The sequence below is a fragment of the Panulirus ornatus genome, chromosome 14 (assembly GCF_036320965.1).
Source record: "Panulirus ornatus isolate Po-2019 chromosome 14, ASM3632096v1, whole genome shotgun sequence".
In the NCBI taxonomy this organism is placed as follows: domain Eukaryota; kingdom Metazoa; phylum Arthropoda; class Malacostraca; order Decapoda; family Palinuridae; genus Panulirus; species Panulirus ornatus.
The window spans coordinates 858,425-873,268 of NC_092237.1; the positions used below are offsets into that span (position 1 = coordinate 858,425).

A 14,844-nucleotide genomic window follows, 5' to 3' on the forward strand; every position below is an offset into this window, starting at 1 on the left:
TGTGGAAGTCGAGAACATTATCTCGGAAAGCAAAAATGGGTATGTTTGAAGGAATAGTGGTTCCAACAATGTTGTATGGTTGCGAGGCGTGGGCTATGGATAGAGTTGTGCGCAGGAGGGTGGATGTGCTGAAAATGAGATGTTTGAGGACAATGTGTGGTGTGAGGTGGTTTGATCGAGTAAGTAATGTAAGGGTACGACAGATGTGTGGAAACAAAAAGAGCGTGGTTGAGAGAGCAGAAGAGGGTGTTTTGAAATGGTTTGGGCACATGGAGAGAATGAGTGAGAAAAGATTGACCAAGAGGATATATGTGTCGGAGGTGGAGGGAATGAGGAGAAGTGGGAGACCAAACTGGAGGTGGAAAGATGGAGTGAAAAAGATTTTGTGTGATCGGGGCCTGAACATGCAGGAGGGTGAAAGGCAGGCAAGGAATAGAGTGAATTGGATCGATGTGGTATATCGGGGTTGACGTGCTGTCAGTGGATTGAATCAGGGCATGTGAAGCGTCTGGGGTAAACCATGGAAAGTTGTGTGGGGCACCCCCTTGTATAATAAATTCCACGGTAATACCATCCAAACCCACCGCCTTGCCAGCTTTCATCTTTCGCAAAGCTTTCACTACCTCTTCTTTGTTTACCAAACCATTCTCCCTAACCTTCTCACTTCGCACACCACCTTGACCAAAACACCCTATATCTTAAACACATTCAACAAACCTTCAAAATACTCACTCCATCTCCTTCTCATTTCACCATTGCTTGTTATTAACTCACCATTTGCCCCTTCACCGATGTTCCCATTTGTTGTCTTGTCTCATGCACTTCATTTACCTCCTTTCAAAACATCTTTCTATTCTCCCAAAAATTTAACAATACTCTCTTACCCCAACTCTCATTTGCCCTCTTTTTCACCTCTTGCACCTATCCCTTGACCTCCTACCTCTTTCTTTTATACATCTCCTAGTCATTTGCACTACTTCCCTGCAAAAATTGTCCAAATGACTCTCTCTTCTCTTTCACTAACAATCTTACTTTTTCATCCCACCACTCATTACCCTTTCTAATCTGCCCACCTCCCACCCTCTCATGCCACAGGCATCTTTTGCGCAAGCCTTCACTGCTTCCCTGAATACATCCCATTCTTCCCCCACTCCCCTTACATCCTTTGCTCTCACCTTTTTCCATTCTGCACTCAGTCTCTCCTAGTACTTCCTCACACAAGTCTCCTTCCCAAGCTCACTTACTCTCACCACTCTGTTCACCCCAACATTCTCTCCTCTTTTCTGACAACCTCTACAAATCTTCACCTTTGCCTCCACAAGATAATGATCAGACATCCCTCCAGTTGCCCCTCTCAGCACATTAACATCCAAAAGTCTCTCTTTCATGTGCCTCTCAATTAACACGTAATCCAATAATGCTCTCTGGCCATCTCTCCAACTTACATATGTATACTTATGTATATATCTCTTTTTAAACCAGGTATTCCCAATCACCAGTCCTTTTTCAGCACACAAATCTACAAGCTCTTCACCATTTCCATTTACAACACTGAACACCCTATGTACACCAATTATTCCCTTAACTGCCACATTACTCACCTTTGCATTCAAATCACCCATCACTAAAATCCAGTCCCATCCCCTTTAGTTGCCTTCTATGACAAGTGAAGAATGTGTGGGAAGTATTCTTTTTCCCCTATCCCTATAGTTAATATCACTAAAAAGTAATTTAGTCAAACCTATTGCTAAAGGTAATGTCATAAATAGATTTATATTTATTTATTTTGCTTTGTCGCTGTCTCCCGCATTAGCGAGGTAGCGCAAGGAAACAAAAGAATGCCCAACCCACCCACATACACATGTATATACATACACGTCCACACACGCAAATATACATACCCTTACATCTCAACGTATACATATATATACACACACAGACATATACATATATATACATGTACATAATTTATACTGTCTGCCTTTTTTCATTCCCATCGCCACCCTGCCACACATGAAATAACAACGCCCTCCCCCCTCATGTGCACGAGGTAGCGCTAGGAAAAGACAACAAAGGCCACTTTCGTTCACACTCAGTCTCTAGCTATCATGTAATAATGCACCTAAACCACAGCTTCCTTTCCACATCCAGGCCCCACAGAACTTTCCATGATTTACCCCTCACGCTTCACATGCTCTGGTTCAATCCATTGACAGCACGTCTACCCTGGTATACCACATCGTTCCAATTCACTCTATTCCTTGCATGCCTTTCACCCTCCTGCATGTTCAGGCCCCAATCACTCAAAATCTTTTTCACTCCATCTTTCCACCTCAAATTTGGTCTCCCACTTCTCCTCATTCCCTCCACCTCTGACACATATATCCTCTTGGTCAATCTTTCCTCACTCATTCTCTCCATGTGACCAAACCATTTCAAAACACCCTCTTCTGCTCTCTCAACCACACTCTTTTTATTACCACACATCTCTCTTACCCTTACATTATTTACTCGATCAAACCACCTCATATCACATATTGTCCTCAAACATCTCATTTCCAGCACATTCCCCCTCCTCCGCACAATTCTATCCATAGCCCACACCTCACAACCATATAACATTGTTGGAACCACTATTCCTTCAAACATACCCATTTCTGCTTTCCGAGATAATGTTCTCAACTTCCACACATTCTTCAACGCTCCCAGAACTTTCGCCCCCTTCCTCACCCTATGATTCACTTCTGCTTCTATGGTTCCATCCGCTGCCAAATCCACTCCCAGATATCTAAAACACTTCAGTTCCTCCAGTTTTTCTCCATTCAAATCCACCTCCCAATCTTATTCATACGAATATGAATTCTAAATTAAACACAATATCACATTCCCAATTCTCTTCTTTTGCTAAATTTTGTTCAATTACTTCCTTAATTGAACATAATCCTCATAAAGGCTGATTTATTTATTCCATACACACTTTCAAAACCCTAACATGGTAAATAAATAAATAGATAAAAACAGTTAAACCACACAGTTTCTGAAGTACTTGATCAAATGTTTTACAATAAAAAAGTACTTATACTTACAAATATCCAAAATTCTCTCAATGGGGACTGTACATCTATCTCACATGTATATGAAATTTTACAAAACTAGACAATAGAAAGCCAAGGTCCCACTGAGGGAAAAGGAAAACAATGATCCAAGGAAATTGTTTCTTAGCTATCCAAGATCATTTACTGTATCAATCTGGAATGTTTTAATTCATTCACTTTCCTACTAAATGAGGAGTTTATGGTGGGTAAAACAGACATCCAATCACACTTGAAATTAACGAGAGTAGATAAGATGAATCACTGTATTTACTTATTCCTATCTGTAAGATATAATTCTCAATTGATGGCACCATACTGAACTCCACACATTTTCACCTCAACCATCAATTACTTACTTTTGTATAAAGTTACAATATGATGAATCAATGATCAAAATATAATCTAGGTGAAATGATGACTATATAAAAGAATATGTACATAAAGGAGACACACCTGTTTTCCCTCAAATTCAAGTTGGGGACTCTCTTGAGTAACTGATTCAGACTGGAGACTGTCTTCAGTCTCAACACCACTCGCAGTGGTGACATCCTGGGCTGTTTCAAACTTTGAAAGAGCCTGAAAATAAAAGAATCATTTTGTTTCATTTGGGACTTCTTTTGTATTGAAAAAATCAAAAAACCAATTAGGTACAAGGGGGTGTTGAAGGAAATAAATGTGAAACACAGTATAGCACCTCAAAAGCCCCAAGAAGCTGAAGAGATGCTGTGGTATCAAAAATAAGGTGAAATGTGCAAAGTGTTTCAAGGAGTATGGTTGCATGGAAGACATCTACAATGTGAATGACTGAGGAGAGAGTGCTGGTACACCAATATTCAACTGCAGTGTTCAATAAACTTATCTTCCCTTTGCTGTGCCTAGGAAACTGCATTAACTGTTTCAAACATTTTGTTTAAAGAACACATGAAAAAATCAAATATTTCTATTTCCTTAGGTAAACTAGACAAAGTCACTAATCATAACTTTTACTTTGGAGAAGTATTTCTGAAAGTCCTTTTAAATTCCACATTCCCCATCCTTTTGATACTACATCCCAAAAAAATTACAAAGTTGTTCATAGTCATCAAAAAGTTATAATTTCAGAGGCATTTTTGAACAAAAACAAAGAACATGTTTTGGGCTTTGGGGAACAAAATGAACACTTTCAGCATTTAGTTGTCTTTAAACTACTCCAGCCTGACTCCTAAATACATTTAATTTATATATGGACCTTCATGGTTTTGAGGTGTTCCTAATCATGAAGCATGGTTGCGGCAGCTGATCCACAGTCAACCCACGTGTTCATTCATCCCTAGTAGTTGGGTGATAAAATGGGTATCAAGTTGGGGTGAGAGAGTATCATTAAACTTTAGGGAGAATAAAAAGATGTTTGGCAGGAGGTAAGTCACGTGCATAAGACGAGAGAACAAATGGGAACATCGGTGAAGGGGCAAGGGGGGAAGTAATAACAGGCAGTGATAATGTAAGAAGAGATGGGGTGAGTATTTTGAAGGTTTGTTGAATGTGTCTCATTACAGAGTGGCAGATTTAAGGTGTTCTGGTCAAGGTGGTGTGCAAAGTGAGAGGATCAGGAGGAATGGCTTGGTTAAGAGAGAAGAGGTAGTGAAAGCTTTGCAGAAGATGAAATCCAGCAAGGTGGCAGGTTTGGATGGTATTGCAGTAGACTTTATTAAGAAAGTGGGTGACTGTGTTGTTGACTGGTTGGTAAGGATATCCTGCATATGTATGGAACATGGTGAAGTGCCTGAAGATTGGCAGAATGCATGCATAGTGCCATTGTACAAAGGCAAAGGAGAGAAAGGTGAGTGTTCAAACTACAGAGGCATAAGTTTGTTGATTATTCCCGGGAAATTGTATGAGAAGGTATTGACAGAGAACAGACTGGGGAAGAGCAGTGTGGTTTCAGAAGTGGTGGAGGATGTGTGGATCAAGTGTTGGTGTTGAAGAATGTTTGGGAGAAATATTTACAAAAGTAGAGGGATTTGCATGTAGCATTTATGGATCTGGAAAAGGTATATGAGAGTGATGATAGAGATGTTTTCTGGAAGGTCTTAAGAGCATATGGTGTGGGAGGTAAGCTGTTAGCAGTAAAAAGTTTTTACCAAGGATATAAGGCATGTGTACAAGTAGGAAGAGAGGAGAGTGATTGGTTCTCAGTGAATGTCGGTCTGCGGCAGGGGTATGTGATGTCCCCATGGTTGTTTAATTTGTTTATGGATGAGATGGTTAGGGAGGTAAATGCAAGAGTTTTGGAGAGAGGGACGAGTATGCCTTCTCTTGGGGATGAGAGGGCCTGGGAAGTGAGTCAGTTCTTGTTTGCCGATGATACAGCTCTAGTGGCTGATTCAAGAGAGAAAATGCAGAAGTCGGTGACTGAGTTTGGAAAAGTGTGTAAAAGGAGAAAGTTGAGAGTAAATGTGAATAAGAGCAAGTTATTAGGTAAGTAAGGTATCATCGGTGGACAACAACTGACTCACTTCCTAAGCTCTTTCATCCCCAACAGACTCCATGCTTGCCCCTCTCTCCAAAACTCTTGCATTTACCTCCCTAATTACCCCATCCGAAAAAAATTAAAAAAACCATGGGAATATCACACATCCCTGCCGCAAACCAGCATTCACTGGGAACCAATCACTCTCCTCTCTTCCTACACATACATAAGCCTTACATCCTTGGTAAAAACTTTTCAATGATTCTAGCAACTTACCTCCCACACAATATACTCTTAAGACCTTCCACAAAGCATCTCTATCAACTCTATCATATGCCTTCTCCAGATCCATAAAAGCTACATACAAATCCATCTGTTTTTCCAAGTATTTCTCACATACATTCTTCAAAGCAAACACATGATCCACACATTCCATACCACTTCTGAAACCACACTGCTCTTCCCCAATCTGATGCTCTGTACATGCCTTCACCCTCTCAATCAATACCCTCCCATATAATTTCCCAGGAATACTCAACAAACTTATGCCTCTGTAATTTGAACACTCATCTCTATCCCCTTTGCCTTTGTACAATGGCACTATGCATGCATTCTGCCAATCCTCAGGTACTTCACCACAAACGATAATTACAGTGAATATCCTTACCAGCCAGTCAACAACACAGTCATCCACCTTTTTAATACATTCCACTGCAATAACATCCAAACCCACCACCTCGCCAACTTTCATCTTTCGCAACATTTTCACTACCTCTTCTCTGTTTACCAAATCATTCTCCCTGACCCTCTCACTTCGCACACCACCTTGACCAAAACACCCTATATCTGCAACTCTATCATCAAACACATTCAACAACCTTCAAAATACTCACTCCATCTCCTTCTCACTTCACCACTACTTATCATTACCTCCCCATTGGCCCCTTTCACCGATGTTCCCATTTGCTCTCTTGTCTTATGCACTTTATTTACCTCCTTCCAGAACATCTTTTTATTCTCCATAAAATTTAATGATACTCTCATCCCATCTCTCATTTGCCCTCTTTTTCACCTCTTGCACCTTTCTCTTGACCTCCAACCTCTTTCTTTTATACATCTCCCAATCATTTGCACTACTTCCCTGCAAAAATAGTCCAAATGCCTCTCTCTCCTCTTTCACTAACAATCTTACTTCTTCATCCCACCACTCACTACCCATTCTAATCTGCCCACCTCCCACCTTTCTCATTCCACAAGCATCTTTTGCGCAAGCCATCAATGTTTCCTTAAATACATCCCATTCCTCCTCCACTCCCCTTACTTCATCTGCTCTCACCTTTTTCCATTCTGCACTCAATCTCTCCTGGCACTCCCTCACACATGTCTCCTTTCCAAGCTCACTAACTCTCACCACTCTCTTCTCCCCAACATTCTCTCTTCTTTTCTGAAAACCTCTACAAATCTTCACCTTTGCCTCCACAAGATAAAGATCAGACATCCCTACAGCTGCCCCTCTCAGCACATTAACATCCAAAAGTCTCGCTTTCATGCACCTATGAATTAACACTTAATCCAGTAATGCTCTCTGGCCATCTCTAATACTTACATATGTATACTTGTGTATATCTCTTTTTAAACCAAGTATTCCCAATCACCAGTCCTTTTTCAGCACACAAATCTAGAGGTTCTTGACCACTTCCATTTACAACACTAAACACCACATGTACCCCAATTATACCCTCAACTGCCACATTACTCACCTTTGCATTCAAATCACCCATCACTATAACATGGTCTCATGCATCAAAGCTGCTAACACACTCACTCAGCTGCTCCCAAAACACTTGCCTCTCATGATCTTTCTTCTCATGACCAGGTGCATAGGCACCAATAATCACCTATCTAACTCCATTCACTTTCAGTTTTACCCATATCAATCTAGAGTTTACTTTCTTACACTCTATCACATACTCCCACAACTCCTGCTTCAGGAGTAGTGCTACTCCTTCCTTTGCTCTTGTCCTCTCACCAACCTCTGACTTTATTCCAAAGACTTTCCCAAACCACTCTTCCCCTTTACCATTGAGCTTCATTTCACTCACAGCCAAAACATCCAGGTTCTGTTCCTCAAACATATGAACAGTTGCTGTTCTCTGATGATACAGTGCTGGTGGCTGATTCGGGTGAGAATCTGCAGAAGTTGGTGACAGAGTTTAGTAAAGGATGTGAAAGAAGAAAGCTGAGAGTAATTGTGAATAACAGCAAGGTTATTAGGTTCAGTAGGGTTGAGGAACAAGTCAACTGGGAGGTAAGTTTGAATGGAGAAAAACTTGAGGAAGTGAAGTGTCTTAGATATCTGGGAGTGGATTTAGCAGTGGATGGAACCACAGAAACAGAAGTGAGTCACAGGGTGGGGATGTAGCGAAGGTTCTGGGTGCGATGAAGAATGTGTGGAAGGTGAGAATGTTATCTCGGAGAGCAAAAATGGGTATGTTTGAAGGAATAGTGGTTCTAACAATGTTACATGGTTGTGAGGCATGAGCTATAGATAGGGTCATGCGGAGGAGGGTGGATATGCTGGAAATGAAATGTATGAGGACAATATTTGGTGTGAGGTGGTTTGATCGCATAAGTAATGAAAGGGTAAGAGAGATGTGTGGCAATAAGAAGAGTTTGGTTGAGAGAGCAGAAGGTGTATAAAACGGTTTAATCACATGGAGAGAATAAGTGAGGAAAGATTGACAAAGAGGAAATATGTGTCAGAGGTGGAGGGAACAAGAAGTGGGAGACCAAACTGGAAGTGGAAGGATGGAGTGAAAAAGATTTTATGCAATCTGGGAATGAAGATACATGAGGGTGAAAGTTGTGCAAGGAATAAAGTGAACTGGAATGATGTGGTATACCAGGGTCAACGTGCTGTCAATGCATTGAACCAGGGCATGTGAAACATCTGGGGTACACCATAGAAAGTTTTGTGGGGCCTGAATGTGGAAAAGGAGCTGAGTTTTCAGTGCATTACACATGAGAGCTAGAGACTAAGTGTGAAGAATGTGGCCTTTGTTGTCTTTTCCTAGCACTACCTCTTGCATGTGCAGGGGGTGTGTGTGTGTGTGAATGTGTGTGTGTGTGTGTGTGTGTGTGTGTGTGTGTGTGTGTGTGTGTGTGTGTGTGTGAGTGTGTGTGTGGCAGGGTGGCGATGGGAATGGATGAAGGCAGCAAGTATGAATATGTACATGTGTTTATATGTATATGTCTCTGTATGTATATGTATGTATACAATGAAATGTATAGGCATGCATATGTGCGTGTGTGGATGTGTATGTATATGCATGTGTATGTGGGTGGGTTAGGCCCATTCTTTCATCTGTTTCCTTGCGCTACCTCGCTAACACGGGAGACATCAACAAAGTATGATAAATGATTGGGAATACCAGGTTTAAAACGAGAGATATACATAAGTATACGTATGTAAGTAGTAGAGATGGCCAGAGAGCATTATTGGATTATGTGTCAATTCATAGGCACGTGAAAGAGACTTTTGGATGTTAATGTGCTCAGAAGGGCGGCAACTGGAGGGATGTCTGATCATTATCTTGTGGAAGCAAAGGTGAAGATATGTAGAGGTTTTTAGAAAAGAAGAGAGAATGTTGGGGTAAAGAGAGTGGTGAGAGTAAGAGAGCTTGGAAAGGAGACTTGTGTGAGGAAGTACCATGAGAGATTGAGTGCACAATGGAAAAAGATGAGAGCAAATGAGGTAAGGGGAGTGGGGGAGGAATGGAATGTATTCAGGGAAGCAGTGATGGCTTGTGCAAAAGATACCTGTGGCATGAGAAAGGTGGCAGGTGGGCAGATTAGAAAGGGTAGTGAGTGATGGGATGAAGTAAGATTGTTAGTGAAAGAGAAGAGAGAGGCATTTGGACGATTTTTGCAGGGAAATAGTGCAAATGACTGGGAGATGTATAAAAGGAAGAGGTAAGAAGTCAAGAGAAAGGTGCAAATGGTAAAAAAGAGGGCAAATGAGAGTTGGAGTGAGAGCGTACCATTAAATTTTAGGGAGAATAAAAAGATGCTTTGGAAGGAGGTAAATAAAGTGCATAAGACACGAGAACAAATGGGATCATCAGTGAAGTGGGCAAATGGGGAGGTAATGATAAGTAGTGGTGAAGTGAGAGGGAAATGGACTGAGTATATACATTCTATTCTATTCTACTTTGTCGCTGTCTCCCGCAATAGCAAGGTAGCACAAGGAAACAGACGATAGAATGGCCCAACCCACCCACATAAACATGTATATACATACACGTCCACATACATATACATACCTATATATTTCAACGTATACATATATATACATACACAGACATATCCATATATACACATGTACATAATTCATACTTCCTGCCCTTATTCATTCCCATCGCTATCTGCCAACCATGAAATGACAACCCCCTCCCCCACATGCGTGTGAGGTAGCGCTAGGAAAAGACAACAAAGGCCACATTTCTTCACATTCAGTCTCTAGCTGTCATGTGTAATGCACCGAAACCACAGCTCCCTTTCCACACCCAGGCCCCACAAAACTTTCCATGGTTTACCCCAGATGCTTCACATGCCCTGGTTCAATCCACTGACAGCACATCGACCCCGGTATACCGAATCATTCCAATTCACTCAATTCCCTACACGCTTTTCACCCTCCTGCATGTCCAGGCCCTAATCGCTCAAAATCTTTTTCACTCCATCTTTCCATCTCCAATTTGGTCTCCCACTTCTCCTCGTTCCCTCCACCTCTGACATATCCTCTTTGTCGATCTTTCCTCATCCATTCTTTCCATGTGACCAAACCATTTCAAAACACCCTCTTCTACTCTCTCAACCACATTCTTTATATTACTACACATCTCTCTTACCCTTTCATTACTTACTCGATCAAACCACCTCACACCACATATCGTCCTCAAACATCTCATTTCCAACACATCCACCGTCCTCCGCACAATCCTATCTATAGTCCACGCCTCGCAACCACAACATTGTTGGAACCACTATTCCTTCAAACATGCCCATTTTTGCTTTCCGGGATAATGTTCTCACCTTCCACACATTTTTCAACTCTCCCAGAACTTTTGCCCCCACCCTGTGACTCACTTCCGCTTCCATGGTTCCATCCGATGACAAATCCCCTCCCATATATCTAAAACACTTCATATCCTCCAGGTTTTCTCCATTCAAACTTACCTCCCAACTGACTTGTCCCCCAATCCTACTGAACCTAATAACCTTGCTCTTATTTACATTTACTCTCAGCTTTCTTCTTTCACACACTGTACCAAACTCAGTCACCAGCTTCTGCAGTTTCTCACCCGAATCAGCCACCAGTGCTGTATCATCAGTGAACAACAAATGACTCACTTCCCAAGCCCTCTCATCCACAACAGACTGCATACTTGCCCCTCTTTCCAAAACTCTTGCATTCACCTCCCTAGCAACCCCATCCACAAAAAATTAAACAACCATGGGGATATCACGCACCTCTGCCACAAACCGACATTCAATGTAAACCAATCACTTTCCTATCTTCCTACTCATACACATGCCTTACATCTTTGATAAAAACTTTTCAATGCTTCTAGCAACTTGCCTCCCACACCATACATTCTTAATACCTTCCACAGAGCATCTCTATCAACTCTATCATATGCCTTCTCCAGATCTATAAATGCTACATACAAATCCATTTGCTTTTCTAGGTATTTCTCACATACAATCTTCAAAGCAAACAACTGATCCACACATCCTCCACCACTTCTGAAACCACACTGCTCTTCCCCAATCTGATGCTCTGTACATGCCTTGACCCTCTCCATCAATACCCTCCCATACAATTTCCCAGGAATACTCAAACTTATACCTCCGTAATTTGAACATTCCCCTTTATCCCCTTTGCCTTTGTACAATGGCACTATGCATGCATTCCGCCAATCCTCAGGCAATTCACCATGAAACATACATACATTAAATATCCTTACCAACCAGTCAACAACAGTCACCCACATTTTTGATAAATTCCACTGCAATACCATCCAAACCCGCCACCTTCCAGGCTTTCATCTTCCGCAAAGCTTTCACTACCACTTCTCTGTTTACCAGATCATTCTCCCTAACTCTCTTCACTTCACACACCACCTCGACCAAAACACCCTATACCTGCCACTCTATCAACTACCACATTCAACAAACCTTCAAAATACTCATTCCATCTCCCTCTCACATCACCACTACTTGTTATTACCTACCCATTAGCCCCCTTCACTGATGTTCCCATTTGTTCTCTTGTCTTATGCACTTTATTTACCTCCTTCCAAAACATCTTTTTATTCTCCATAAAATTTAATGATACTCTCTCAACACAACTCTCATTTGGCCTCTTTTTCACCTCTTGCATGTTTCTCTTGACCTCCTGCCTCTTTTATATGTCTCCCAGTCATCTGCACTATTTCCCTGCAAAAATTGTCCAAATGCCTCTCTCTTCTCTTTCACTAATAATCTTACTTCTTCATCCCACCACTCCCTACCCTTTCTAATCTCCCCACCTCCCACGCTTCTCATACCACAAGCATCTTTTGTGCAAGCCATCACTGCTTCCCTAAATACATCCCATTCCTCCCCAACTCCCCTTATGTCCTATGCTCTCACCTTTTTCCATTCTGCACTCAGTCTTTCCTGATACTTCCTCACACAAGTCTCCTTCCCAAGCTCACTTACTATCACCACTCTCTTCACCCCAACATTCTCTTTTCTTTTTTTGAAAACCTCTACAAATCTTCACCTTTGCCTCCACAAGACAATGATCAGACATCCCTCCATTTGCACCTCTCAGCACATTAACATCCAAAAGTCTCTCTTTCATGCTCCAATCAATTAACACGTAATCCAATAACACTCTCTGGCCATCTCTCCTTCTTACATACATATATTTATGTATATCTCTTTTGTTAAACCATGTATTCCTAATCACCAGTCCTTTTTCAGCACACAAATCTACAAGCTCTTCACCATATCCAATTACAACACTGAACATGCCATGTACTCCAATTATTCCCTCAACTGCCACATTACTAACCTTTGATTTCAAATCACCCATCATTATAACCTGGTCTCATGCATCAAAACTACTAACACACTCACAGCTGCTCCCAAAACACTTGTGAGGTAGCGCAAGGAAACAGATGAAAGAATGGCCCAACCCACCCACATACACGTCCACACATGCACATTTACATACCTATACATCTCAACGTATACATATATATACACACACAGACATATACATATATACTCATATATCTATTTCTTTTGCTTTGTCACTATCTCCCGCATTAGCGAGGTAGCGATACATATATACACATGTACATAATCTATACTGTCTGTCTTTATTCACTGCCATCGCCACCCCGCCACACATGAAATAACAACCACCCTCCTCCACACGTGCGTGAGGTAGTGCTAGGAAAAGACAACAAAGGCCACATTCGTTCACACTCAGTCTCTAGCTGTCATGTATAATTGACTGAAACCACACCTCCCTTTCCACATCCAGGCCCCTCAAAACTTTCCATGGTTTACCCTAGACGCTTCACATGCCCTGATTCAATCCATTGACAGCACGTCAACCCCAATATACCACATCGTTCCAATTCACTCTATTCCTTGCACGCCTTTCACCCTCCTGCATGTTCAGGTGCCGATCACTCAAAATCTTTTTCACTCCATCTTTCCACCTCCAATTTGGTCATCCACTTCTCCTCGTTCCCTCCACTTCTGACACATATATCCTCTTTGTCAATCTTTCCTTACTCATTCTCTCCATGTGACGAAACCATTTCAAAACACTCTTTTTATTACCACACATCTCTCTTGCCCTTTCATTACTTACTCTATCAAACCACCTCACACCACATATTGTCCTCAAACATCTCATTTCCACCACATCCACCCTCCTCCTCACAACTCTATCTGTAGAGTGGAGGGAACGAGGAGAAGTAGGAGACCAAATTGAAGGTGGAAAGATGGAGTGAAAAAGATTTTGAGTGATCGGGGCCTGAACATGCAAAAGGGTGAAAGGCGTGGAAGGAATAGTGAATTGGAACGATGTGGCATACCGGGGTTGACGTGCTGTCAATGGATTGAACCAGGGCATGTGAAGAGTCTGGGGTAAACCATAGAAAGTTCTGTGGAGCCTGCATGTGGAAAGGGAGCTGTGGTTTCGGTGCATTACACATGACAGCTAGAGACTGAGTGTGAACGAATGTGGTCTTTGTTGTCTTTTCCTAGCGCTACCTCGCACACATGTGGGAGGGGGTTTTCATTTCATGTGTGGCAGGGTGGCGACGGGAATGAATAAGGGCAGACAGTATGAATTATGTACGTGTGTATATATGTATATGTCTGTGTATATTATTTATTATATTATATTATATATATATATATATATATATATATTATATTATCCCTGGGGATAGGGGAGAAAGAATACTTCCCACGTATTCCCTGCGTGACGTAGAAGGCGACTAAAAGGGAAGGGAGCGGGGGGCTGGAAATCCTCCCCTCTCGTTTTTTTTTTGATTTTCCAAAAGAAGGAACAGAGAACGAGGCCAGGTGAGGATATTCCCTCAGAGGCCCAGTCCTCTGTTCTTGACGCTACCTTGCTAACGCGGGAAATGGCGAATAGTATGAAAGAAAGAGAAAGATATTATAGTGATGGGTGATTTGAATGCAAAGGTGAGTAATGTGGCAGTTGAGGGAATAATTGGTATGCATGGGGTGTTCAGTGTTGTAAATGGAAATGGTGAAGAGCTTGTAGATTTATGTGCTGAAAAAGGACTGATGATTGGGAATACCTGGTTTAAAAAGCGAGATATACATAAGTATACTTATGTTAGTAGGAGAGATGGCCAGAGAGCGTTATTGGATTACGTGTTAATTGACAGGCGTGCGAAAGAGAGACTTTTGGATGTTAATGTGCTGAGAGGTGCAACTGGAGGGATGTCTGATCATTATCTTGTGGAGGCTAAGGTGAAGATTAGTATGGGTTTTCAGAAAAGAGGAGTGAATGTTGGGGTGAAGAAGGTGGTGAGAGTAAGTGAGCTTGGGAAGGAGACCTGTGTGGGGAAGTACCAGGAGAGACTGTGTACAGAATGGAAAAAGGTGAGAACAATGGAAGTAAGGGGAGTGGGGGAGGAATGGGATGTATTTAGGGAATCAGTGATGGATTGCGCAAAAGATGCTTGTGGCATGAGA

At 41.8% G+C, this 14,844-nt stretch overlaps 1 protein-coding gene across 7 annotated transcripts in view; it reads right to left on the minus strand.

Moving 5' to 3' along the window:
• The window catches only part of LOC139753122 (uncharacterized), a 122,428-nt gene that overhangs the window by 91,885 nt on the left and 15,699 nt on the right, over nt 1-14,844 (minus strand). For all 7 annotated transcript variants that reach the window (XM_071669225.1, XM_071669226.1, XM_071669228.1 and 4 more), the window contains exon 3: nt 3,549-3,671. In XM_071669225.1, the coding sequence (XP_071525326.1) occupies nt 3,549-3,671 (123 nt within the window). The remainder of the gene's footprint in view (nt 1-3,548; nt 3,672-14,844) is intronic.